Source organism: Pelophylax lessonae, assembly GCF_965119305.1.
Source record: "Pelophylax lessonae genome assembly, chromosome: 3".
Lineage (NCBI taxonomy): Eukaryota > Metazoa > Chordata > Amphibia > Anura > Ranidae > Pelophylax > Pelophylax lessonae.
In genome coordinates this window covers 315,704,498-315,730,932 of record NC_138770.1, presented here as the reverse complement: position 1 = coordinate 315,730,932, position 26,435 = coordinate 315,704,498, and the positions used below count along the sequence as shown (strand labels likewise).

The window sequence follows — 26,435 nt, the reverse complement described above, 5'->3', positions numbered from 1 at the left end:
CGGGACTATGTCGCGGCCGACCAAGCGCAGAGCTGGGCTTGCACGCGCTCGTAGGCCGGCTGGGGTGACCACTGGATCTCAGCATCCAGCCCGTCGCCCAGATCCAGCATAATTGCTTGAAGATCTCACAGGAACAACTGGAGAAAAAAGCTAACTAAAAAAAAGATCTAAAAAAAACTTGCCAGGACCAGAGTTCCCAGCAAGGAACTTAGGTCCTTACTCCTGACTAGGCAGAAAAAAACTGACATCCGTTAGCAGGGACAGAGAGGATATACCCCATGGGACTACCCATAGGTGTGGCCAGAACTTTATTCCTGCCTAGTGTCCTACTCCTGACGGGGCAGTATATCCCTACGGATATTAAGATATCAGTCCTGCGTCTGTCAATGAGCGACAGAGAAATTATGTTTTTTCTCTCATTCATGTAAACTGAAATATTCGGTTAGAGAGCTTGTGCTTTTGAAAAAACAGACTTGCTGGCTGGATCACTAAATGAAAATAGAAGAAAGCCTACAAAAGGAAACTAATAGAGCCATCACATCTAAGAATTGGTAAGCTGTAATATAATAAAGGTATGCTTTTGGGTTTAATACTGCTTTAAATACCACATAAGTAATTTTAGTGAAAATACTTATGCAGTATTTAACTCTTAAGTGAATTGCACCCCCTGTTCTGTAACAAAGATTATCTTTTTTATTTGGTAGATCATCGCCTTTATCCCCGCTGAGTGTCGCCTACTGCAGCAGCCATCAGCTGCAAAGCCCAGCTGTTGGTTATCTCAGTTTTCATCATATATTCTTACAAGGCACACACTATGGGGTGAACATCATCTAATGTATACATTTGTAGGAATATATAGAGAAAGATGAAGCTGGTGAAAACAAGCAGTCCAGAATATCAGCTGGGCTTACTGCATATCCAAACTGAATGTGGGACACAAGTGACGGCATCTAGCTCCTGAAAAGAAAAACACAAACACCAGGCTCAGCCTGTGGTGTGGATCCACTTCTTTAAATATGATTTTAAAATCTGTAAGAAAAGTGAAGTATGATGTAAAATACTTAAAAACACAAGATTTTCAAGGCACAAACATGCTAGAACTTACTTCTGGGCAAAGTAAAGCAGCCACGCGGAGAAGGATCCCAGCATTTGGCAACAGTGAGTGTAATTGGCCTGCAAATAAAATGATGTGTACATTATCTTTTATGTAGTTTATCAACCAGGATAACATTTTGTTCAACATTGACACAACCAGTATAACATTTCAACATAAGAAAAATACAAATGCTGCATATCATTTATTTTAGATGAAGAGGAAAACCATTAAGCTCCCAATAAAAAGAAAAAGGATGTAGCCATTGTGGTCTGTAGACCCCCCCCCCCCCCCAAACTCAGTGGCCTCTGCCCCCTTCACATCACCTCCCCCCCCCTACTGTAGTGTACTGTAACCCCCCCCCCCCAAAACAGTGTCCTCTACTACCCTTCACATCACCACCCCCCTCCACTGCAGTGTCTTCTATCCCCCCATATAACTGTCCTCTTGCGCCCCCCACAAGGTTTCCCCCATCAATCTGCCCCCTGAAAACAGTGTCCTCCGTCTCTCCATCGCCAAAAGCAGTATTCTCAATCTTTCAATTCACCCCTCCCCCCCCTCGACTGTGATGTCCTCCATCCCCCCCTCCAACAGTGTCTCTTCCCCCCCCCCCCCCACATACACACAGGCTGTGTAGGTAGCACTTCCTACCTGCCAGCGCGTGAAGACGGCATAGTGCTGGGTGGAAAGCGGGAGCAGGAGCTGCCGGAGTTAACATTTCGTAAGCTGGTGATTGGTTGCTTGGACCACCTAGAAACCAATCACTGAGCAGCTCCCGTCCCCACCCTCCATTCAGCACTAAGCTGCTTTCTGCTCTGCGGTGAACAAGAGCGGCAGGGGCAGAGCCGTGGTCAACATCCAAATGTCAGCTCCCTGTGGTTGACAGATTCATCGCGATCAACTGCTTGCCAACCCCCATTTTTGACTTTGCAAAAGACTCCTTTGCTAGCCTTTTTAAGGTACATGTCATTGGAGAGTTTTTTTTTTTTTTATTCAGTTCTAAACACGATTACTGGTCTTTTTATTATTTGTCAGTCAGCACATCTCTAAACACACTTAGTTGCCTCAGCCATCTATTCATGTTTAACTCAAGAAGTAGAGAGGGTGAAGACATTGCGCACACACCTCCAGCATCTTATGGAAAACCGAGATTGAGCAGTTTTAGTCTAAATCACTACTCCTCCCAATTAACCTTGGGGAGCAGTGCCTGGACTAGTCCAAGCATAAAATAGCCACTTGATCTGGAAAAAAAAAAAAAAATAATAATAATAATAGAATAACCCATGGTCTAGGACTACACATTCTGTGCTCTGTAAAAAAAAAAAGCTGCTTGGATGTCCAACCATATAGTTCCTCCCACACCGAGCTAGCCTTATTTTTGTAATAAGCAATAGGGAGATCATAGGAGGTGAGGGACCAGGGTCCTGTAATGTACCCAAAATTTTACTTGTAAACAAAAAAAAGGAATTTTGACTTTTTGACTCATCTTAGATTACTGTGCCGGACTTAACAGACCATGGGTTATTATGCAGCTACCTTCAGATGATTGGGCACTTGCAAAAATAACTTGCTAAGGCCAACCCCAGAGCAAACCATATAGCCCACTCAGTGAAACCTCAGTTGCTTAGCAAGCGAGCGTGAACAACAGAGTAGAGGGGACTGTATCCTATGCTGCTTGCAAGTGAAAATTCATATTATCTTAATTGTACAGTACAGGACTTGTATTCCATGACCATGGGAGGTACCTATGCAATAACTCAAGGAGTTGGCAACAACATAGCAAAACAGAACAGAAAAATAAGATTTTTGTAAGATCTTACCGTAAAATCTTTTTCTCTGAAGTCCATCGACAGACGCAGCCTGATCATCAGCTGAATGAGTTATGCTGCCTCCGCAGGAGTAGTCTAGGCAGTACAAAATTTTACATGTACACGCCCACGGGGCCGTCCTAGCAGGCATAACCAACCCACACTCAGCTCAGCAAACCAGTTTAGTTGCAAGCAGTGAAGAAAAAAAAACATCCTCAAATAAGAGGGGCGGGTGCTGCGTGTCGAACTTCATAGAAAAAGATTTTACGGTAAGATCTTACAAAAATCTTATTTTCTCTATTGTTCATCGACAGACGCAGCCTGATCATCAGCTGAATGGGATGTCCCAAAGCAGTGTAGGCATGAGGGGTGGGAAGAACGCAACCGGAAAGCGACGTAAACTCTAAAAAGGCTAAACTTAGCCAACTGGGTAACATGAAACTCAACCAAACAGGAGCTCACTCAGGTAAAGACCCCCAAGAGAAACAAACATTCACTTACGAAACAGCAGCCTGCAAAACCTTGCAGGCAAAAGAGGCATCCGAAGATGCCAACAAATCTACCTTGAAGAATTTAGTAAAAGTATGCACAGTTGACCAAGTCGCTGACCCATGGGCTTTAAAAAACACCTGTGAGAGGTAATTATTTGGAGGAGTCAAGAGAAGGAGCTAATTATCTTTTTGGAGTCATTCAACTAATATCCAAGAGGAGAGGAGGTGTTCCTATGGTTTGATCCACCAAAGGATAAAGGGATCACAGGCTTGTGGGGTCTGTGTGACCCACCTGTATCCGGACCCTGAGGATCGAGGCTATCCAAGAGAGGGATCCCGGACCGCAGGGGGGACTACAAGGCCCAGCAGTTACCTTCCAGGCCCAGGAGGCCATAAAGCCCTAAAGGTCTTTTACCATACGGTACTTAAGACCCACTACATCTGGTGAGTGCATACCCCCCATTAATCCATAAAAATCACGCCCAAGTACCAGCAGTTGGACTACTGGAGGACTCAGCACTAGGCACCTGCACTTTACCTTACCCGGCACTGAAGTTTTCTATTCATGCACTAAAGTCACCTATGAACTGTTTATTTGGACATTCCTTGGCACAATTTTTGGCACTAATATGCACTTTATGACACACTAGGCTTTTATTGTGAATCTTTTATTGTGAAATATTTTTTTTGTGTGATCTATTTTATAAAATATCAATTGTGAATAATACTGTGACACAGTCACGTGCTACACACATAATTTCATTTATATATATACACACACACACACATACATACACTTATACCACTTTGATGACCTAAATTCCACTATCCGGGGTATAGACAAGCAATTGCCCATCCCTGAGTAGTACCAGCAAGCGCTATAATAAATCCCACTATTTGGGGTTTTCCCTTTTTAAATTACTATCTATCCTATAGCAGCTGCTATCACCGCTCCTAACTAACCCCCCCTAAAATAGGACCACCATAGGCGCGAGGGATATACACCAATTTGGAGTATATAATTTACCATTCTGTAACCATCTGTGATACTAAAAAAGACACAAAGACCGGTTTTAAAATGGAACCCACCAAAACGTGAAGATGGCGGGAAAGGGATTCCACCCGCCTGTCCCCCGGATCCGTAAAACCGGGGAATCTTCTACAGGCACTATAGTAGATTTGTTCAACTCGGAAACAGGGTGGTCCATCTTAGGCAGCACCAACCAACGGTTGGAGACCGTATCAGCAAAGGGATACCGGCGTTTAAAGCGCTTAGGCACCACTAGCACGTGCTTAATGCACCGCCATCAGTCATACACAATATCGTGTAAAGTCTACGGACAAGGGAAAACCCTGCCTGACTTGTGTCTTGCGGGAATCAAAGGACACCCGTGTCCCTGCCGGCATGGGCTCATCTGCCAATTTGAAAGTTTCCCTCACTGAAACAATCAGGGCTTCCACCAAAGCATGTTCCCGTGCTGCAGCTGCAGAAAACAAGTCCTCTTCACCATCCGATTGCACGGACAGCGATCCCTCTGGCAGGGGGGTTTTCATGGTGACCATATCAGCCTCAGAATCAGAGGACACCGCCATTGATGGAGACGGCAGCAGCCGTTTTCAGGTAGTAACCTTTTTCATGAAAAAATCAAGCTTTGTTGCCAGGTTTTCCAGAGCTGCTGAAATCGCGGCCAGCGACTGCAATCCGGACGGTCCGGGTATTGTACTGAAAGGGTATGAGGGTGAATTTACCGCCTGAGACTCCATAATCAAATGTCAAAGAAAAACAGAGTACCGTTACTTTATGAAGCGCCGATCCCGGTACCCACCGCCGATCGCAGCGGTCTGCAGAGTCTCCCTTAAATATACACTAAAAGCAGAGTGTGCAGGGATATGCCCACAAAGACCCCAGTACTGAACCACCTCCAGAGAAAACCCTCCTGATCGACTGTGCAGCAGGAAGAAGAATCACAGGAAGTGACCTCGGCCAGAATGTGAAAGGTCACGCTGCCTGCGTAGTTCAATAACACTAATGTAATTACATAGGAAGCTCAGGGAAGATGGCTGCCCCATACAAGTCATTAGGAAAAATAACACACATTGCCCACACTTAAGATGGTGGCGTCCACGGCATGCCATGCGGCCAGGGACCCCCAAAATGAAGGCCTCATGGATCCACAACCATACCCAGCAAAAAAACAGGTACGATTGCCACCCCCCCCTCAGGACGCCAGACGCCCCCCAGTTACATAGCCTTCGGTGGGGATGGGAGAGGGAGACAGGGCACAAGGCTGGGTACCCGACAGGCCAGGGGGATTTTTTAGGGAGTACAGGTCCTATTATCCCCAGGAGAGGGCCCACATCCCCACAAGACCACCAGGGTCAAGGGGGGGGGGGGTCACATTTACTCACCATACCATGGACCAGAAGGGCTCCGCTCCGGGCAGACCATCTCCCACCCGAAGTGGGGGTGCTGCCAGCCGGGGGTACCCTGCGACTCAGGGCGTTACAAGTCATTGCGTCCCAGCGAGGCATCCGCTCGCAGGCTCGTCCCCATTCGGAAAGGGGCACCATCGTGGCAAGGCCTAGTGCAGGACTATAACCTGCTCACGCTCATAGGCCAGGCTGGGGAGACCTTAAGGATCTAGATTATCCAGTGCGAAACCCCAGCCAGGATTGCTTGCAGATCACCAGGAGGATCCCTCTGAACACTAGCTAGCAAAGTGAGTAAAGAGAAATAAAACAAAATATTCTGAAACAAACAAACTGAGACCGAAGTCCCAGCAGGAAACCTAGGTCCTACTCCTTCTCTAGGCAGAAACAAACTGGTTTCCTGAGCAGAGGGTGTGTGGGTTATGCCTGTGGGGACAGCCGCGTGGGCGTGGAGATTTACATTTTTCCTGCCTAGAAATACTCCTGCAAGGGCAGCATAACCCAATGGCTAATGAAGATGGAGGCTGCGTCTGTCAAGGGATGATAGAGAAACTGGATGGTTTTTTGTACTTACCGTAAAATCCATTTCTCTGAGTTTGATGGACACATCGCTCCATAAGTTATAACAAGTGGATTATATTGCCTCCTACACGAGTAGGACTAGGCAGAACAAAAAACACCTGGCTACACCCATGGGCCGTCCTAAGCTGGTATATAACCCCCCTCTCTGCTCTAGGTAATCAGTTTAGTAGCAAGCAGTATTAGAAGGGCTCCATAGAGGGGTGGGTGCTGTGTCCGTCGAACTCCAAGAAATGGATTTTACAGTAAGTACAAAAATCCCAATTTCTCTTTCGTTCATCGACGGACACAGTGCTCCATAAATCATAACTAGTGGGGCGTCCAAAAGCAGTGCCAAATAGAAAATGAGGGTGGGGAAAATAACCCAAGGCTAAACATGAGAGCCATTAACCGGGACACAGGAGCCCCGTCTGAAAAATACAGGTTTAAAGAAAAGACATCCCTCAAGAGGGAACAGTTCCTCTTAAAACAGCAGCCTGCAAAACTTTACGGCCAAAAGAAGCAACCGCAGATGCCAAAGTATCTACCTTATAGAATTTTGTTAAAGTATGCACCAACGACAAAGTGGCTGCCTAGTAAACTTGCGATATTGAAGCCTGATAACGGAAGGTCCAAGAAGCACTCAGCCCCCGAGTACAACGTGCCGTGACAGGGAAAGATGGAACCTGACCTTTAATGGAAAAGGCCTGAGTCACCGTCTGTCTAATGCATCAGGAGTTGGTAGACGAAGAAGCGGTCAGCCCTTTTCTTGGTCCGTCCATAACCACAAAAAGCGAGTCTGACCTCCGAAAAGTAGCTGCCAAATACACCCGAATCGAACAAACCACATCCAAGTTATGCAAAACAAATTTCTTGGGATGAGCTGGCTTGGAACACAAGGAAGGCAACACAATGTCCTCATTTAAATGGAAGACAATTTTAGACAGGAATGAAGGACAGGGCCGAGGAACCATTTTATCCCTATATAGCAGCCGGTGAATCACGGCCTGTGGTCCCTGAAATTTGTTCAGAGAAAGGACCACCCTGGTCAGAATTAAAATCAGACCTAAGTAAATCAATTACCAGGGCAGGGATAGAGGGTACCTTAGGTAGTTCAGACATCACCTGAACCTTTTCAGGAGGTAAATCCACACATGGAGACTCAGGACCTAAAAAACCTGAAAAGAACAAATTTTGCCCCCCCCCCCCCCCGTTTCTGGGTACCCCCCATTTTACGCATATCTTTGACACTCCCAAAAGAAGTCCACAGAGCAGGAAACATGCCAAGATGTCCTCCTACCCCAATAATGGGTGAGGGCAGACCTTCATGCTGAAGGGGTCTTGTCTGCAGGTCTGGAGAAGCTAGCTCTAGGCTTACCAGACAAAGGTTGCTTGGAACCTCCCGGGGAAGATTTAAAAGATCAATTTTTCTTATTCTCCATCCGAGAAACACAAAATAATTTTCTATGGGCTGAAAAGGAGGGCCCCCGTCTGCGACGAAGCTCCTTCCCTTCCCTTGACTGTGGCAGGAAGGTACTCTCTCCCCCCCACCCCCGAGATACCTTTAATGATGTCATCCACGGTAGTCCCAAACAAGCAATCGCCTTCAAAGGGCAGATTAATGAGAGCTTTCTTACAGGCTTGGTCTGCGGACCAATTCTTAAGCCACAGGTAGCGCCTAATCACTACCGTTGAAACAGAACCTTTGGACAACACAGGAGCTTTAGCCAAAGCTGCATCACAAATGAACTTCAGCCCATGTACCAACTGGTCCGCTAAATCAACATAAGCGGCAGGGACCTGCTTACCCCCCAGGCCCTGATGCAAAAGCTTGGCCCATTCAGTTAGGGACTGAGACACCAGGGCTGAGGCAAAGACTGGCTGCAATGCTGAACCAGCCATAGTAAACATGCTGCGTGCCACAGCCTCCGCTTTCCTGTCAGCCAGGTCATTAAAGGACAGGGTTTCCTCTATTGGGATCATGGTAGCTTTGTTCAACCTGGAAACAGGAGGGTCCATCACTGGTGGACTAGTACACCTTTTTTAAAAGGAGACTCCTCAAAAGGGTAACGCACAGCAAAATGTTTGGGGACTACGAATGGTAATTTTGGTTGTTCCCATTGCTTACAGGAAAATAAGGCACATACGGAAACACCTTTGGAGTACGAATGCGACTTGTGAGTACCAAACGACACAGCCACGTCCATGGCTACATCAGCCGCATCCTCCATTTTTAAAGTTTCACGCACTGCAGTGATAAGTGCGTCTACCAGCGGCTCTTTCATTCGCTGCTGCGACCATGGAGGAATCCTCCTCACTACCAGATGGATCAGGGGATGAGCAATATTAAATCCCCCTGGATGGGCCGCATCCACAACAGCATCAGGCTCAGAATCAGATGCGACAGCCTGAGCAGTGGAAGGCGGGGATGCTTCCTCCTGGGCCTTTGCCCACACGCCACTTCCACCCGGGACACTAAGGACTGCAGGACCGCCGTCAGTGCAACCATGGGAAGCTGGGGTTCCCAGGGACCTGCCACCTCCATGAGGGGGTGAGTGGGGGAGATGTTACTCTGAGGATTTAGAAGGAAAGAAGGATGACCCTTGCAGTATAAAAACGATCTTTTGGCACCACTAAAGGATCCCCTCAAAGCTCAGGGTATCCATCAGCAGAGAGAGAGAGAGATAACAGGGACCTACCGACTGGAGGAGCGCCGAGAATTTGAACCCAGCATCATCATGGATGATATCCCTGTTCATATGTCCTGGGCACAGGAGGAAACTAAGGTGGAAGAGGAGGAGCTTTGGCATCCCCACGAGGCTTCAGTTGTCTGCAGAATCTCCCAGACTATGGGAAAATGGCCCCCGTGACATCATCTGGCTACAAAAATAGCCACCAGCTACAAACACTGAAGAATGCTGCCAGGATCTTTCCTGCACCCTCTGCAAGGGGAACCCCCCGATGGTAGGACACACATTTAAGGGAGACTCTGTTGTGCACTCTGCACCGGTCTCTGCACTGGGACCCCACTGCAAACAGCAGGGAATGCACCTAGGGGTCTTCTACACTGGGACCCCTCCAGACTACCAGGGCGGGACACACACACTATCCCAGGACCCTTAGTGCGGATAGCGAGGGAGACCCCAGGGGTCTCTGCTGGATTCTTTGCCCTGGGACCCTCACCAGACTCTAGGTCCAGACAGGGGGGGAATGGGAGTGGGGGAGGCCCAGCTCAGTGAGGGATTTAAGGATGCGAGGAGATTACCCGTGTCCACCCCAAAGAAAACCATCAAAATGGGAGAGGGGGAATGTACTTGCCACCCTTCCATGGTGCGGGTAACGCTCAAGACAGAACTCCTCGCCAAAGTAGGGGAGCTGACGGCCAAGAGACCGCTGCGGCTCAGACTCAAGCCCGGCCATGTGCGTCCCTGCAAGATGTTTAACTCGCGGGCCAGCCTCTGTTCGTGAAGCATAGTCGCGGCTGACCTATTGCCTAGCTGCGGTCTGCATGCGCTCGCTGGCTGGGCTGGGGGACCACTGGATCTAGATTATCCAGCCGTCGCCCAGCCCGACAGTTGATTGTAGATCTTCAGAGAGAAAACAAAGATGCAAGGAAGGAGAAAATCACTAGGACCATAGATGCCAGTCGGGAGCCTAGGTCCTTACTCCTGACTAGACAGAGTAAAACTGATTACCTAGAGCAAAGAGGGGGGGGGGGGGGTTATATACCAGCTGAGGAAGGCCCATGGACATTGCCAGGTGTTTTTTGTTCTGCCTAGTCCTACACCTGGAGGAGGTAATATAACCCACTAGTTATGATTTATAGAGCGCTGTGTCCATCGATGAACGAAAGAGAAATAAGGGTACCTAAAGTCTTCTTTAGCTTGGGTGAAATCCTAGTACAGGTGTCTTTCAGATCAGATGCCTCAAAAGGCGAGGGATCATCCTCTGCAATAGAGAACTTCTCTTCAGAAACCATGTGTGGCTCAAGGGTGAAATCAAAGACTGGGTCAGCAGGGGAGGCTGGAGGGGCACCATTGTCACCCCTTCTGTCCATAACCTCTATAAAGCCAGAAAAGCTGTCCTTAAAATCGGATAGTGTGGTAGACACTTCCTCTATATAAGGTAAAGAAGAGACTGGAGTTGCTAAACACTAACTAAATGATCAGAGAAGGTCAAGTCACTAAAAAGGGTATTTGAGCTTGAATGCAGCAACTATCACCTTCAATTGAACTACTAAAAGCAGAGCCTGACTTTTTCCCCCATTTGTTTAGGACCTGCCATGCTTTTGAATCTTGTCCCCAGAAGGGTACTTACAACCATGCAGCAGTAATGGAGGGAGGGGAATGCCTCTTAGGTATTGCATTTTGAATCACCTATGGGCCTACAGTGCAGAGGAGACTATTATTGAGCCGGCAGAAAAACCACATCCAAAGAGGAAGGAGCATGCAGACGTAGTAAATCCCCAGAAACAAAGCAGCGCAGGGGCAGTTAGTGCTCTCGGCTGTGCAGACACAATATGTGCTACCAAGGGACCACGTGCAGGTGCACAATAAACATAAGTGCACCAACGGGAACCAATGGTGCCCCCTTTCAGGAGAAAGGCAGCTAAGCCGATACCCCAAGGGGTTATTAGGTTAACCACTTGCCAACCAGGTCATAGAAAAATGAGGTTTTGTTCAGCAAGTGGAATACCGGGGGTTATGGCTGCAGCAATATGCTATAACCCGTGTACTGTTTTTTTTTTTTTTCAGCTGGCGTTTCTCTACAAGATAAAATTGGTGAGTTCGCCACTGGATCACTTTTAGATGCAGCGGGAGGGATGCCGCCGCCACCCCCCCCCTTTCTGGCTTTGCCATCTGTGATGGGAATACCCCCACAGGGGTCTTCAGGGACAGGGCTCTGCAGCAGGCAGACCAGGGTGCTGGACCTAAAAAGCACCCTGCAGCAACTCTACACACTCCAAGACATGTAGGTCCCTGTGTCTTTCAGCCAATGGGTCCAGGTACAGTCCTTCAAGGCTCTGCCGAGGAGTTAATTGATGTAGATGCTGCATATGAAGCCTCAGCGGCTATGGTTTTGCCAATAACTGTGGGCGTTCCAGACTTACTGAAAATTTAAATTCTGCTAAAATGGTGTCAAATCATATGGCTTTACATACATTTTACTTGCCTTTTAATTCACAAGACAAAACTGTAGCTATTTACAGAATTACCAGGTAAAACTAAATTAAAAAAGCCTGGAAAAAAAATAAAAGAAATAAAAGGCAGCCACCACTTCTAAACACTGATAAGCTGCATTATTTTAAAGTTGAATTCCAGGTATGGCTTTTTTGCATAGTTCCATTAGTCCAGCTTGGATAAAAATGGATTTTTGTAAAATCTTACCGTAAAATCCTTTTCTCTTAGCTCATCGACAGACGTAGTCCTCGGTGATACACCACCTTCGAGGTAACATAACCCGAAGGTGGTGTATCACCGAGGACTACGTCTGTCGATGAGCGCTAGAGAAAAATGGATTTTTGTAAAATCTTACCGTAAAATCCTTTTCTCTTAGCTCATCGACAGACGTAGTCCTCGGTGATACACCACCTTCGGGTTATGTTACCTCGAAGGTGGTGTATCACCGAGGACTACGTCTGTCGATGAGCGCTAGAGAAATGTAACCGCTTTACGACCGGCCGCCGCAGTTATACTGCGGCAGGCAGCCACTCCTGGGCAAACCGACGTAGCTATACGTCGGTGGCGTGCAGGAGGCTAGGGGGCGCGCCCCCGCTCTTCAGCGGGAAAGCCGATGCAGCCGGCTCCTATTGCCGCCTGACACCTGCGATCGTTCCCCGCTGAGAGAGGAGGACAGTCGGCTGTTGTAAACACAGCTGACCGTTCTTCTCCCTGGAATGATCATAGAGCCCCTGTGATCCTTCTATATAGGAACACAGGTCTCTATGGTCATTTCACAAGCCACGCCTCCCCCACAGTTAGAATCACTCCCCTGGGCTCACATTTAACCCCTTCCCTTGATCACCCACACTGTTAACCCCTTCCCTGCCAGTGTCATTATTACAGTAACAGTGCATATTTTTAGCACTGATTACTGTAGTAATGTCACTGGTCCCCCCAAAAGTGTCAAAAATGTCAGTCAGGGGTCCGATCTGTCAGCCGCAATGTCAAAGTACCGCAAAAAAAAAAAAAAAAAAATCGCAGATCGCTGCCATTACTAGTAAAAAAAAAAACCAAAAATGACATAAATCTTTCCCGTAGTTAGTAGACGCAATAACTTTTGCGCAAACCAATCAAAATACGCTTATTGCAATTTTTTTTTACCAAAAATATGTAGCAGAAAACAAATTGGCCTAAAATGTTATCAATTTGGATTTTTGATTTTTTTTTTTGCGAATGTTATATAGCAGAAATATATATATATATATTTTTTTTTCAGAATTGTCGCTCTTTTTGTTTATAGCGCAAAAAAAAAAAAAAAAAAAAAAAATCGCACAGGTGATCAAATACCACCAAAAGAAAGCTTTATTTGTGGGAAAAAAAAGGATATCAATTTTATTTAGGTGCAGCGTCGCACGACCGCGCAATTGTCCGTTAAAGTAACGCAGTGACAAAGCGCAAAATATGGCCTGGTCATTAAGGGGGCAAATCCTGCCGGTCCAGAAGTGGTTAAGAATGTGGTATTCCATGAAAGCAGATCATCAGTGTAGTAGAAACCACTACTACAGTGATTGCTGCCGCTTTCCGTAGCTGCAGTGCTGCATAAGGAAGACAGTTGGCGCAGGAGCCATTTACAGGTCGCTTTGCATTTATCTCAATGAATGCAAAGCGTTCATAGATTGGATGAGGCGGAGAATATGACATCACTGCCCTGCCTGTATACCTTGTCCAATCAGAGAATACCTTGCATTCTTCAGAAAAACAGCAAGGTTTTCTGTGAATGGGGTCTATACTGTCCCCATTCGCCATTTGTGGCTGGTGTAAAATGCTGTGACTCTAATTATAGTAGAGGGAGGATAAATAAAGGTTCACAAATGATTTAGAAAAATTAAATTTACCTGTTAGATGTCCATAACAGGATTTTCATATAAATTCATAACAGCAGCTTACCCTTCCAGCCCTAAGCTTATATGATTCCAGGTGCAATGTCTAACAGTCCACTTTACAATATGTATGGCTACATAACAAGATTGCAACTCCCTCTCTGCATGCAATAGCCTGCTACAGGAAAATGTAGACAGTCCCTATCCCTATACAAGACATTGTACCTTAAAGTGGAACTCTACCCAAAAGCGGCACAATTGGCACTTTTGAGGAGGGGGGGGGGGGGGGTGCATGATTTTGACAGGTACCTGCTTCCCATCACTTCCGTTCCGAGCGCCGTGGTGCTCAGAAATGCAAGTTCTCCTTTCTCCCTCCCCGTGTAGTCCTCTGGGACACTGACAGGTCCCAGAAGACGGCATCCACCATTCACAATGTGCAGGGTGACTCGCGCATGCGCAGTGAAGCCCGAAGCTGTCGCAGCCAGGTACCCATAGTAAAGATGCCGGCGCCGCCAAATGATGACAGGGGAGGAAGACGGCTGGGCTGAGTGCAACCCTTGATCGTGCGACACATGAGTGGCTGCTTTTTTTTGTTTTTTTTTAAAGTCAGCAGCTACAGTTTTTGTAGCTGTTGACTTATTTTTGACAGGTGGCTGGAACTCCTCTTAAAATCGTTAAAGTGGTTGTAAACCTCAGACAAGAAATATCAACAAAGCACATTCCATTATAGTGTGTACCTGTCTCAATTAAGAGCACCACATGTCATTTCTGTCTGCTGCTTCTTTTTACTCGGCTATCTGCATGAATCAAATCTGACAAGTCTTTCTGACACCAAGAGAAAAAAAAAGTGCCGGGGAGGGAGCTCCAGCTGATTGACAGACTCAGCTCTATTCCTGTGTGCTGTGTTCCTTCTCTTCAATCAGACGATGGTTATCCTCACTGAGCTCCGCTTGAATGGATGTAGAGAAGATGGGACTGCAGATAAACATGCCCAACTTTCATCTCTGTGTAACACCTGAGGCCAGTCAATTCACAGAGTATATGTAAGGATGTAAGGGTTTACAACCACTTTAAATAGAGGCCTACACATGATAACCAAAGACCAACGTACTCAGGGATGAGTTGCTGTGAGGAATGCTTGCGAGTTCTATCTGTAATGTAAAACTCATTCATTTAAAGTCCCAACTTTCCCTTATATTATATATATATATATATATATATATATATATATATACACACACACACACATATATATATATACATAAATATATTAAATTACATCTCTTTACAGACTTACCCTGGTTTGTGCACAATCTCTCTAAGGACTCTGACTGCATCATCGTTGCTCATGTTCTCAAAATTTATGTCATTGACCTGCAGAAATCAAAGATGATGGATCTGGTTAATTTGCAGGACTCGACAAGAAATCTGCATATATTGTGCTAGAAAACAATTAAAATGGTAGCAGTTGCAAGTTTTTATAGCCTTTTTTGACAAAAGTTTTTATAGCCTTTTTTGATAAAATATAAAGACGCAGTTACATTAAAGATAGATAGATAACCTATATTTCTTGCTTCAACAAAATGGTGGCTGTCTGCACACAGACACTTACTCCTTGTTGCATAAATGGAATGAGATGAGTAAAAGATGGCTTCAGCTCCAGTTCTCCACCTGTAGAGAACTCCTCAAATGCGTTTTTCCCTTTTTGGGGCTTAAATCGTAAAGGCAATCCGCAGCAAACACTGCTGGTAATTATATAGCATCATAAGCCATAAATTAGCAGAATCTAGACAGATTGGTTGTGAGCACAGCAGGACCCCCTGCTGCTCGGAGGACAAACCCACAGAACTTGCAATAGCAAATTAGTAATTTACATCACAGTGTACTGCATTATCAAAAAAGCACTCTCCTGCACCACAAGACCACAAAGCAAACTACTCGTTAATAGATTTATAAACACTGGGTCAGTGGTAAAGTCCAGAGAATGTATGTAGCAAGTAAAGTCATAAAAATCTAAATTTCTCATCTCTATACTTGATCTGGGTCAGTGACTGAAAGTACCAAAGCATCAGCATGACAGCTGGGTAACTGACAATGCCAACCTACATATTTCTCACTTCAAAGATTTTCTTTAGGGCCCCGTGCACACTATGATTTTCTCCTGCGAGAAGAAAACCAGCGTTAAAACACGTTTAGGCGCATCAAGCATTTGGGTGGTTATTCATTTCACTGGCCAGAATATTCTGTCCACTGAAATTAATGAACACCCAGGTGCTTAACATACCTAGCATTTAGACGCATCGGGTGTTTTTTCTGCCCAAAAAAACGTCTCCTGTGATTTTGGTGGATTCAGAGTACTGTCCCTAAACGTCACTGCTTCAAAATACCTGTAAATGCCTATGGGTGCATGGACACATAGGCTAACATAGAAGGGTGTATAAGGGCAGAAATAAAATGTCAAAACCCTGCAAAACTGGTGTTTTGACAGCTGTAGTGTGCATGACTCATAATACTGTTTTCCCAGGTTTGCAGGATAAATCTAGATGTAACAACAAGCACCTGCAGTAACATATCTCCTGGCTCAATCCTCCCATCAGCAGCCACAGCTCCTCCTTTCATGATGGAACCAATGTAGATTCCTCCATCCCCACGTTCATTACTTTGTCCAACGATGCTGATGCCCAGAAAGTTGTACTTTTCTAGTTACACAGATAATACACAACAGGAAAATAATTAACAGCAAATAATAAACACAAAGAAATAAAAGATCAGTCTATGAAATACACAGAAACCTAAAAACAGCTAGCTGATGTCTTGAAGTCTGAACAGGAAAAGGAAAAACTTCCAAATGTCTGTTTTGGGACAAACTAATAGATGCCCCACCAGCACCAACACATTGTAAAGGTAAAGATGTATCAAGGATTGACATTGTTATGGACAAGCTAGAGAAAAGGAGGAGTCTATCTGTATACCACACTCACCCATATTGAGCGTGACCGTGATGATGTTCAAAGACATAGTCGAGTCCGTGATGCTGCTGAAAGAAGAAGACTGGAAAAAGGGAAAAAAAATTGTTACTGTAATGTCTATACAGGTTTCAATAAATCTCCACACTCCTATCATGTTCCATTTTTTTTTGGTTTCTAAAACACAATTCAGTAAAATACCATCTCCTAAAGCTGGGTATACATGTACCGAAATTCGTCCAATGGCTGCAGAGCCGATAAGTGTAATTTGATGGGTGGGGGAACCTGAGTGCCCGCTGTCAGAATACAATAATGCAGCAGGAGAGATCCCTGAAACCACATCGCTTGTGTGGATGCAGGGATCTGCGACAATGTTTTTCTTGCTGAACCCGCTTGTTGAGTGAAGAAAACGCTCCATGTAAAAAAAAAAAAAAACTTCCCAAGTATACTACTCGAAAATAAAAAGCGGCTTGATCAATTGGTTGGATCAAAGATCACTGATTGCTTATTTCTAGGTCTTCAGTGAGCAGAGAGCCGGAGACTGTGGAGGGGGCAGGAGCAGCCGGCATCAGCTGACAGCAGACTTTAGCCTGGCTGAATATGAGTCACAGTTTTGTGCACTCCTGTGACCCACAGAATTAGTATGGCCAAGAGCTTTGGCCATACTTGAAGAAAAAAAAATGATGTTTAAGCTATTTAGCTATAGCCCTAAAAGAGTTTCATGGACTGTACTCAATATATATATTTTTTTAAACAAGGTCTTTAAAGAGATAGACCTCACCCTCTCAACACGAGGAGCTTTGGTTTTCCTTCTGCGTCTCTTGTGCCTCCTCATTAGACGAGATGCACTGCTCTGCTCCGTGGAATTACTAAACCTGCAAACCGATAAAATATATAAATAGAAAAAACAGTACAGTAAGGGATCTACCTGTTTTCACTAGACTCTGAACAAACACTAGAACCTGCCAAAAATTGATACCCAATGCAGTGATATGATGCATGTGTGTTGAGGTATTTTTTACCATTTCCCAACTTTGAAAAAGTGATTTGTCAATCACTCAGATTTCTAATACACAGGAAATCCTCTGTACAGCAACAAGCGTTCTCTATTCACAGAATAACTGTTTTCCCTTATGCAGCCTAATCACTGCAAGGAGCAGGTTAAGCAGTTTCATTACCTGCGGTTATGAGGCAAGCATACATATGATAATTGATAAGGGTTCCCTTAACCCATGTCTTAATTGTTAACACTGGCAAAGAAAGTAAACTATATGTATATTTGGCCCATGAGTACCAGGCTTAACTTTCAGGGCTAGTTCAAACCATAAAGGTGCATCCGAGCGCATGTTTTCAACAGACTATACATTTTAATTGACTGCCAAATGTGCAAAAAGTACTGCAGTATAATGCGTTTTGGTGGCCACAAATGCACCTGCATTTGCTAGATGCGTGAAGATGTAATTAGGAATTAATGGTACCCATGTGCTTCTGTAGAGGGCAGCATGATTCCATGTCAAGTGTACGACAAAAAAAAAAAAAAACTCCCCCCCCACCAAAAGAAAAAAAAAGGAATAAATAAAACTATACCTGCTAGTGGAATCATCCTCATCAGAGTCAATGAAGCTAGTTGTGTCCAGCTCACTGCTCATAAGGGTGGATGAGCTTTCATAACCTCCAGTGTCCCTGCGTCTCTCCATCTTTGATGTACCATTTAGCCTGGGAGCTGTTTCAAACACAGGGGGAAAAAAAGTTAGAATGTAAAGTATTTATCTAGGATTTATAGAAAACCAAGAGAAAGGAAGACATGGGTAGATCAAGACATACATCAGTGAGCACAAGAGGCAAAAATTAGATAATGAACATTCTGAAACAATGCTTTTGTTGTTAGCCAAAGCCTGCTATAAACAGTTCTACATTAATTTTGTTCTCTTTTTGTTCTAACACATTTTCCTTTTTCATAATTTACCATAATCATGTGAAAGGGGAACCGTGTTATACTGCTGCAAAAAAAACAATGTACTTATTACTCAAAACCAATGTGCTCATCCACATTGAAATTTCAATCATGCAATGGTGGTCAAGAAATCTGTGTATATGTAGCCAAAGACATAAGATGGAAACAAGAAAACCTGGCCACTATACAGATGTGTCACGATTATATCCAAACATGAGGCACTGAGCAGACACAGCCAGCTTCGTCTTTGGAAACCAAAGATAACACTCTAGAAAATACATTTCAAATGACTAAATTTATCCCATAAGAAAGGGCTTGTTAGGGTGTGTTTGCAGAGGATGCAGTGTGCCCAGACGCTGCAGCATCCAAAAACTTTTTGAAAATAAGTGACGTGGCTTCTTCAGGGGATCTCCTGAAGAAGCCACGTGACCGGAAGTGGCGTAACGCGTAGGGCGGTATACCGGAAGTGACGTTGGAAGCGGAGAGACAGTCCGCAGGATAGCTGTACTCGTTTGTATGCTCTTAAACCCCCGTTTTATGTCAGTGCATTATATATATTCTTTTCAATAAATGTTTTTACGAAAATACTGCACTATATAAGCACTTTTTTTTCGAGATTGGCAGTATATCCAGAGATTATTTGCCCCGATCCAGAGAACAGGCTATCACCATCCCCCATATGTGAAGTGGGTTAGGAGAAGGATTGGAAAAGGAGAGCCATAATATCATAAGGCACATTCCTGTTCAGTTTGAGGTGAGAGGCTAATACCCCCCCGTAGGGGGTTAAGGAGTAAGAAGCACCCCCACAAATATTTGGTGTAAGGTGGAGGTGGAACAACGAAGATAAATAAGAAGAAACACCGCGTGTGCGGGTCACATGATTTGGACATTACTGGGACACTAAGCACCTTTTTTCACTTATAAGCACTTTATAGATACTTACCTGTATCTGTTTGCAATCTATGAGCACCTGTCACTTTATTCACCGCTAATGTATTCTTTTAAAGTATAATTTATTGTCAATATAGCACTAGAACACTATATATTATATATATATATAAAATTTATTTTGGAAGTGCTGTCACCATTACTGTTTATTCATTCACATATCTAAGTGCGTAATAATTGTGGATTGTTTTTGGATAATATCACAGAAGTTATATTATATTATTTTTATATGCACATTGATTTTTATTATCACTATTGAGTGAACACCATCTTTTGGTTTTGCCTGAAGCGCGATACCTCCCCCCCTCCCCTTCATTAACTTGAGAATACAAATTGGCCTCAAATTATGAAAAAAAATTTTTTTTTACATATTTTTTATTGGGAATGTTATATAGCAGAATGTTAAAAATATTGTCCCTCTTTTTTATTATGTTTATAGCGCAAAAAAAAAAAATAGCACAGGTGATCAAATACCACCAAATGAAAGCTGTATTTGTGGGGAAACAAGGACACCCATTTTATTTAGGAACAGCATCACACAACTGCACAATTATCCATTAAAGTAATGCAGTGCCGAATCGCAAAAAATGGCTTGGTCATTAAGGGGGTAAAACCTTTTGGTCCAGAAGTGGTTAACCACTTGCCGACTGCCTAACGCCGATCTACGTCGGCAGTCAGCCCCTCACAGGCAAAGCGACGTAGGGCTACGTCACTAGCTTGTGAGGGTCTAGGGAGCGAGCGCGCGCCCCCGGAGGCGCGCTCCCGCTCCCGCGTGGTCACGGACCCCCCCGCGCGTGTGACCAGCGGACCCGATGTCCGCCGGTCACTCGGCGATCGGCGGGGGAGAGGGAGAATGTCAGGCAGCTTGTGTAAACAAGCTGCCTGTCATTCTCCTCGCTGTAAAGACACTGATAAAACGGATCTAGTATGTAGATCCGTTGATCAGTGTCCTTACAGCTCAAGCCACAGCCAATCACAGTAGAAAGCACGCCCCTAGGGATACACACAGCCCCTCCCTTCCAAATAAAGTTAACCCCTTCACAACCAGTGTATTTTTACAGTAACAGTGCATATGTATAGCACTGATTACTGTAGAAATGTCACTGGTAACCCCAAAAGTGTCACAAATGTCAGTCAAGGGTCCGATCTGTCCGCCCCAATGTCGCAGTACCGCAAAAAAAAATCGCAGATCGCCGCCATTACGCGTTAAAAAAAAACAACAAAAATGACAAAAATCTTTCCCTTTGTTAGTAAACGCGATAACTTTTGCGCAAACCAATCAAAATACGCTTTTTGCGATTTTTTTTACCAAACATAGGTAGCATAAAACAAATTGGCTGAAAATTTAAAAAAATTTTGATTTTTACTTTTTTTTTGGGGGGGGATTTCATATAAAAAAATGTGAAAAATATTGTTATTTTTGCAAAATTGACGCTCTTTTTTTGTTTATAGCGCGTGATCAAAAAATCGCACAGGTGATCAAATACCCCCAAAAGAAAGCTCTGTTTGTGGGAAAAAAAGGACGTCAAATTCATTTAGGTACAGTGTCGCACGACCGCGCAATTGTCCGTTAAAGTCACGCAGTGCCGAATCGCAAAATACCCCCTGGTCAGGAAGGGGGTAAAATCTTCCGGGGCTTAAGTGGTTAAAGGCGGGCGTCCCAATACTTTTGAAAATATAGTGCATCATGGGGTGCTTCACCTGAGCAGAGTACATATGGTCAATACAACCAGTTATATACATGAAGTAATTTTCTAACCAGTACTAGACAAATGACAGCATGCTGCTGTAACAATCTATTCGGTTTACTATAATTTTATTACAGCCCACAAAAGTGTTTTGAGGCTGTAATAGAGATGAGGCTGCGTCTGTCGATGGACATCAGAGAAAAAGATTTTACGGTAAGATCTTACAAAAATCTTATTTTCTCTATCGTCCAACAGACGCAGCCTCATCTCTATAAGCGGAGTGGGACGTCCCAAAGCAGTATAGGCACGAGGGGTGGGAAAAAAGCAACCAGACAGTAACGTCAACTCCAAAAGGCTAAACTTAGCCAACCAGGCAACATAGAGCTTAACCAAACAGGAGCTCACCCAGGTAAAAGACCCCTAAGAGAACAACAAAAAAACATTCTCCTATGAAACAGCAGCCTGCAAAACCTTGCGGCCAAAAGAGGCATCCGAAGATGCCAACAAATCCACCTTGTAAAATTTTGTAAAGGTGTGCACAGATGACCAAGTCGCTGCCTTACAAACTTGTACAACAGAGGCCTGATGGCGAAAAGCCCAAGTGGCACTTAGCGCTCTAGTAGAATGCGCCTTCACAAGGAAAGGAGGAACCTGGCCCTTGATTTAATAAGCCTAAACAACCGTCTGCCTGATCCATCTCGAAATGGTCGCAGTGGACGCAGCCAAACCTTTGCGAGGACTGTACGAAAGGGCAAAGAGTCCGACTTCCTGAAGGATTCAGTAATCGTCAGATAAACCCTTATTGCCCGAACCACATCCAGAGAGTGCAAGGCCATTGCCTTGGGACGTTTACGCTTAGGACATAAGGAAGGCAACATGATATCCTCATTAAGGAGAAAATCCGAAACCACCTTAGGGAGAAAAGACAGATTAGGTCAGAGGACCACTTTATCCCTGTGGACCACCAAATAAGGCAGACAGGACAGCGCCGCCAACTCAGACTCTGCGGGCAGAAGTGATAGCCACTAGGAAGGCAACCTTCTGCGACAGAGCAGAGAAATCTCACGAATATTCTCAAAGGGAGGCTTTTGAAGAACAGACCAAACCAGATTAAGATCCCACGGCGGTAACAGGGATCTCTTCGGAGGGGCCAGATGACGCACCCCCTGAATGAAGGTGTGAATCAGACTATGAGCAGCCAACAGACGTTGGAAGTAAATAGCCAAGGCTGAAACCTGGGCCTTGATAGTACCCAACGCCAAGCGCTGCTCAACCCCATTTTGTAAAAAAGCCAAAACCCCAGCTATAGAAAACAAGCGAGGTTGCATCTGCAGCGATTCACACCAAGAAATGTACGATTTCCACGTACGATGACAGATCTTCTTAGAGGTCGACTTTCTGGCCTTCAAAAGGGTAGGAATCACAGAATCAAAAGACCTCTATCCCTCAACACCTTGCTTTCAACAGCCAAGCCGTTAAAGCCAGCGACCGTAAAGCAGGATGGAAGATCTGTCCTTGAGGTAGTAGATCTTCCTGCAGAGGAAGATGCAATGGAGAATCCATGACCATTTTTACCAGCTCTGGGTACCAAGACCGCCGAGGCCAGTCTGATGCCACCAGAACGAACAAAATGGCTTACATCGCCACCCTGCGAAGAAACCTCAGCAGGAGAACTAGCTGAGAGAAGGCCTATATCAGGCAATACTGACTCCAAGGAGCCACTAGAGCGTCTGTGCCGTTGGCCAGAGAACTCCGAGACCTGGCCACAAACCTCTGAACTTTCCTGTTGAGGCGAGACTCAAACAGATCCACCTCCGGAGTCCCCCACTGGACACACAGGAGATGAAACACCTCCAGATGCAGGGACCATTTCCCCTGATCCAACACCTAACAACTCAGGTAATCCGCCTGCCAATTCTCCACACCCGAGATGCGGAATGCGGAGAGAGCCAGAACATTGTGTTCCGCCCACACCAGGGGCCCCGTTTGGCCGCCAGGGCACTCCTGGTGCCCCCTTGATGATTGATGTAAGCCACGGCCGTGGCATTGTCCGACTGGACCCGAACCGGAGAACCGTGTAACCGACTCGTCCAGTGAAACAGGCAGAGCTTGATCGCCCTCAGCTCCAGAACACTGATCTATAAGGAAGACTCTTCCGTTGCCCAAGTCCCCTGGGCACAGAGCTTCCCCAGCACTCCACCCCAGCCTGACAGGCTGGCGTCCGCGTTGACCACCGTCCAAAACACAGGCAGGAAGGACCTGCCCTGGCACAGGACAGGTGACTGGAGCCACCAAGAGAGCCGACTTTGTGAGATGGCTCAACTGAATCTTCTGGTGCAATGACCGAGGATCTCTGTTCCATTTTGACAGAATCTTTCTGCAACCATCTCGTATGAGCCTGAGCAAATGGGACCACTTCGAAGGTCGAGACCATCAGACCCAGGGCCCTCATGCAAACCCACAAGGAGGACTGATCAGCCTCCAACAGCAACCAGACCGCCCTTTGCAACTTCTGAAGCTTGTCCAAGGGAAGGAAGACCCTCGCCAGAGCAGAGTCGAGGATCAGCCCCAGATAAGTGACCCGCACGGACAGAGTCAGGGCAGATTTGGTGACATTGATCGTCCACAAGAATTCTTGAAGGGTCTGAATGGTGATAGAAACATTGTCCAGCAGATCCGAATGGGAGACTGCACGCAACAGATCGTCTAGATATCCCACAATGGAGATTTCTCGCCGACGTAACAAGGCCAGCACGGGGGCCAGGACCTCGGTAAAAAAAACTCTGGGAGCCGAGGCAAGACCAAAGGGTAACACCATAAATTGAAAGTGCTCCTCTGTCACTGCAAAGCAGAGAAATCGATGATGTCCCTCAAATATGGGGACGTGGAGATACGCATCTTTGAGATCGATGGAAGCCAGAAAATCCCCCTCATTCAAAGATGCCACCATCGACCGAATGGACTCCATTCAATATTTCTACAGCCGCACAAAGCGGTTCAGAGCCTTGAGGTCCAGGATAGGACCCACCTTGCCCTCTTTTCTGTGCACAGTGAAGAGGTTTGAATAGAAACCTTGAGAGCGTTCCTGCGGAGGAACTGGCACAATTATCCCTTGAGCCAGATCATCTCGCACAGCCTCCCACAGATCCTTTAAACACTCCGGAGACAGATGAAGAATGAAGATTCGACTGAAAGAACCTGTCCCCTGGCCGGGACCAGAATTCAATCTTGTACCCGGAGCAAATCCGTTCACAAACCCAATCTTCCTGAATGAAGGAAGTCCAGGGTTCCCGAAAGAAGCGCAGACGTCCCCCCACCCCTGAAACGGGTGAGGGCGACATTTCATGCTTAAGATGACTTTTCTGTCGCACTGGACTGGCCGGCCTTGGGCTTGCCCCAGGGCTTCTTAGCTCCTCCAAAAGTTCTGAATGGCTTACCTTTTTCTTGCGCCCCAGAGGCACGAAAAAAACGTTTATGAGCAGAAAAGGAAGGACCCCGCTTTGTAGGGGGGTATCTTACCCTTGGAGGATTGAGGAAGAGTACTCTTACCACCAGTCAGGCCCTTGAATAACTCATCCAATAGGTCACCAAACAACCGGTCTTCCCAGAAAGGGGAGATAAGCTAAGGCTTTCTTAGAAGCTTAGTCAGCTGACCAGCTCTTCAACCAAACCATGTGTCTTAAAACAATGCCTACGGCCGAGACCCTGGCCACCAGGGGAGCCGCATCCATAGACGCATCACACTGGAATACCAGAGCCTGGATCAAGTGGTCCAACAGTTCCAGCTGTTCCGGAGGAACAGTCTTGGGGTCCAAGGACTCCCGCAAACCCCTAATCAATTCCGTCACAGTCTGACACTAACAGACACAAAAACTGGTTTCAAAATGAAACCCGCCAGCACATGAGCTGGCGGGAAAGGGATTCCACCAACCTGTCCACTGGATCCGTAAAAACTGGGGAATCCTCCACAGGCACAAGGGTAGATTAGTTCAATCTGGAAACAGGATAGTCCACTTTAGGTGGCACCGTCCAACGGTTGGAGACATTTTCAGCAAAAGGGTACCGGCGTTTAAAGCGTTTAGGCACCACTAACACGTGCTTAACCACTTAAGCCCCGGAAGATTTTACCCCCATTCCGACCAGGGGGTATTTTGCGATTCGGCACTGCGTGACTTTAACGGACAATTGCGCGGTCGTGCGACGCTGTACCTAAACGAATTTGGCGTCCTTTTTTTCCCACAAACAGAGCTTTCTTTTGGTGGTATTTGATCACCTGTGCGATTTTTTGATCACGCGCTATAAACAAAAAAAGAGCGTAAATTTTGCAAAAATAGCAATATTTTTCACATTTTTTTATATGAAATTCCCCAAAAAAAAAATTTAAAAATCAAAATTTTTTTACTTTTTCGGCCAATTTGTTTTATGCTACCTATGTTTGGTAAAAAAAAAAATCGCAAAAAGCGTATTTTGATTGGTTTGCGCAAAAGTTATCGCGTTTACTAACAAAGGGAAAGATTTCTGTCATTTTTGTTGTTTTTTTTTTTAACGTGTAATGGCGGCGATCTGCGATTTTTTTTGCGGTACTGCGACATTGCGGCGGACAGATCGGACCCTTGACTGACATTTTTGACACTTTTGGGGTTACCAGTGACATTTCTACAGTAATCAGTGCTATATATATGCACTGTTACTGTAAAAATACACTGGTAGTGAAGGGGTTAACTTTATTTGGGAGGGAGGGGCTGTGTGTATCCCTAGGGGCGTGCTTTCTACTGTGATTGGCTGGGGCTTGAGCTGTATGGACACTGATCAACGGATCTACATACTAGATCCAAGTGATCAGTATCCTAACAGCGAGGAGAATGACAGGTGGCTTGTTTACACAAGCTGCCTGACATTCTCCCTCTCCCCCGCCGATCGCCGAGTGACCGGCGGACATCGGGTCCGCCGGTCACACGCGCGGGGGGGTCCGTGACCGCGCGGGGGGGTCCGTGACCGCGCGGGGGGGCCCGTGACCACGCGGGGGCGCGCGCTCGCTCCCTAGACCCTCACAAGCTAGTGACGTAGCCCTACGTCACTTTGCCTGTGAGGGGCTGACTGCCGACGTAGATCGGCGTTAGGCAGTCGGCAAGTGGTTAACACGTTCCCATTGGTCATTCACAATATACTGAAAAGTGTCGGGACCAGGGAAAACCCTGTCAGCTTTTGGAGACCTCTGAGAGCCAAAAGCCACCCGCGTCCCTGCTGGCGTTGGCTCATCAGCCACTTTTAAAGTATCCCGTACTGAAATAATAGGGGGTTCCACTAATGCTTGTTCCCGCGCTGCAGCTGAAGGTCCTCTTCACCATCTGACTGCGAGGACAGTGACCCCTCAGGTGAAGGGGGCGTCTGGGGCGACACCATCAGCCTCTGAATCAAGGAGGACATCTCCATAGATGGAGAAGGCAGCGGCCGTTT

At 45.8% G+C, this 26,435-nt stretch overlaps 1 protein-coding gene across 3 annotated transcripts in view; it reads right to left on the bottom strand.

Annotated features, from left to right (window-relative positions):
* Positions 1–26,435, bottom strand: part of DVL3 (dishevelled segment polarity protein 3) — a 327,108-nt gene that overhangs the window by 52,451 nt on the left and 248,222 nt on the right. For all 3 annotated transcript variants that reach the window (XM_082249429.1, XM_082249427.1, XM_082249428.1), the window contains exons 5-10: positions 17,976–18,111; positions 17,170–17,263; positions 16,404–16,473; positions 15,982–16,121; positions 14,720–14,796; positions 1,106–1,173 (exon numbers count right to left, since the gene is read on the bottom strand). In XM_082249429.1, the coding sequence (XP_082105555.1) occupies positions 1,106–1,173; positions 14,720–14,796; positions 15,982–16,121; positions 16,404–16,473; positions 17,170–17,263; positions 17,976–18,111 (585 nt within the window). The remainder of the gene's footprint in view (positions 1–1,105; positions 1,174–14,719; positions 14,797–15,981; positions 16,122–16,403; positions 16,474–17,169; positions 17,264–17,975; positions 18,112–26,435) is intronic.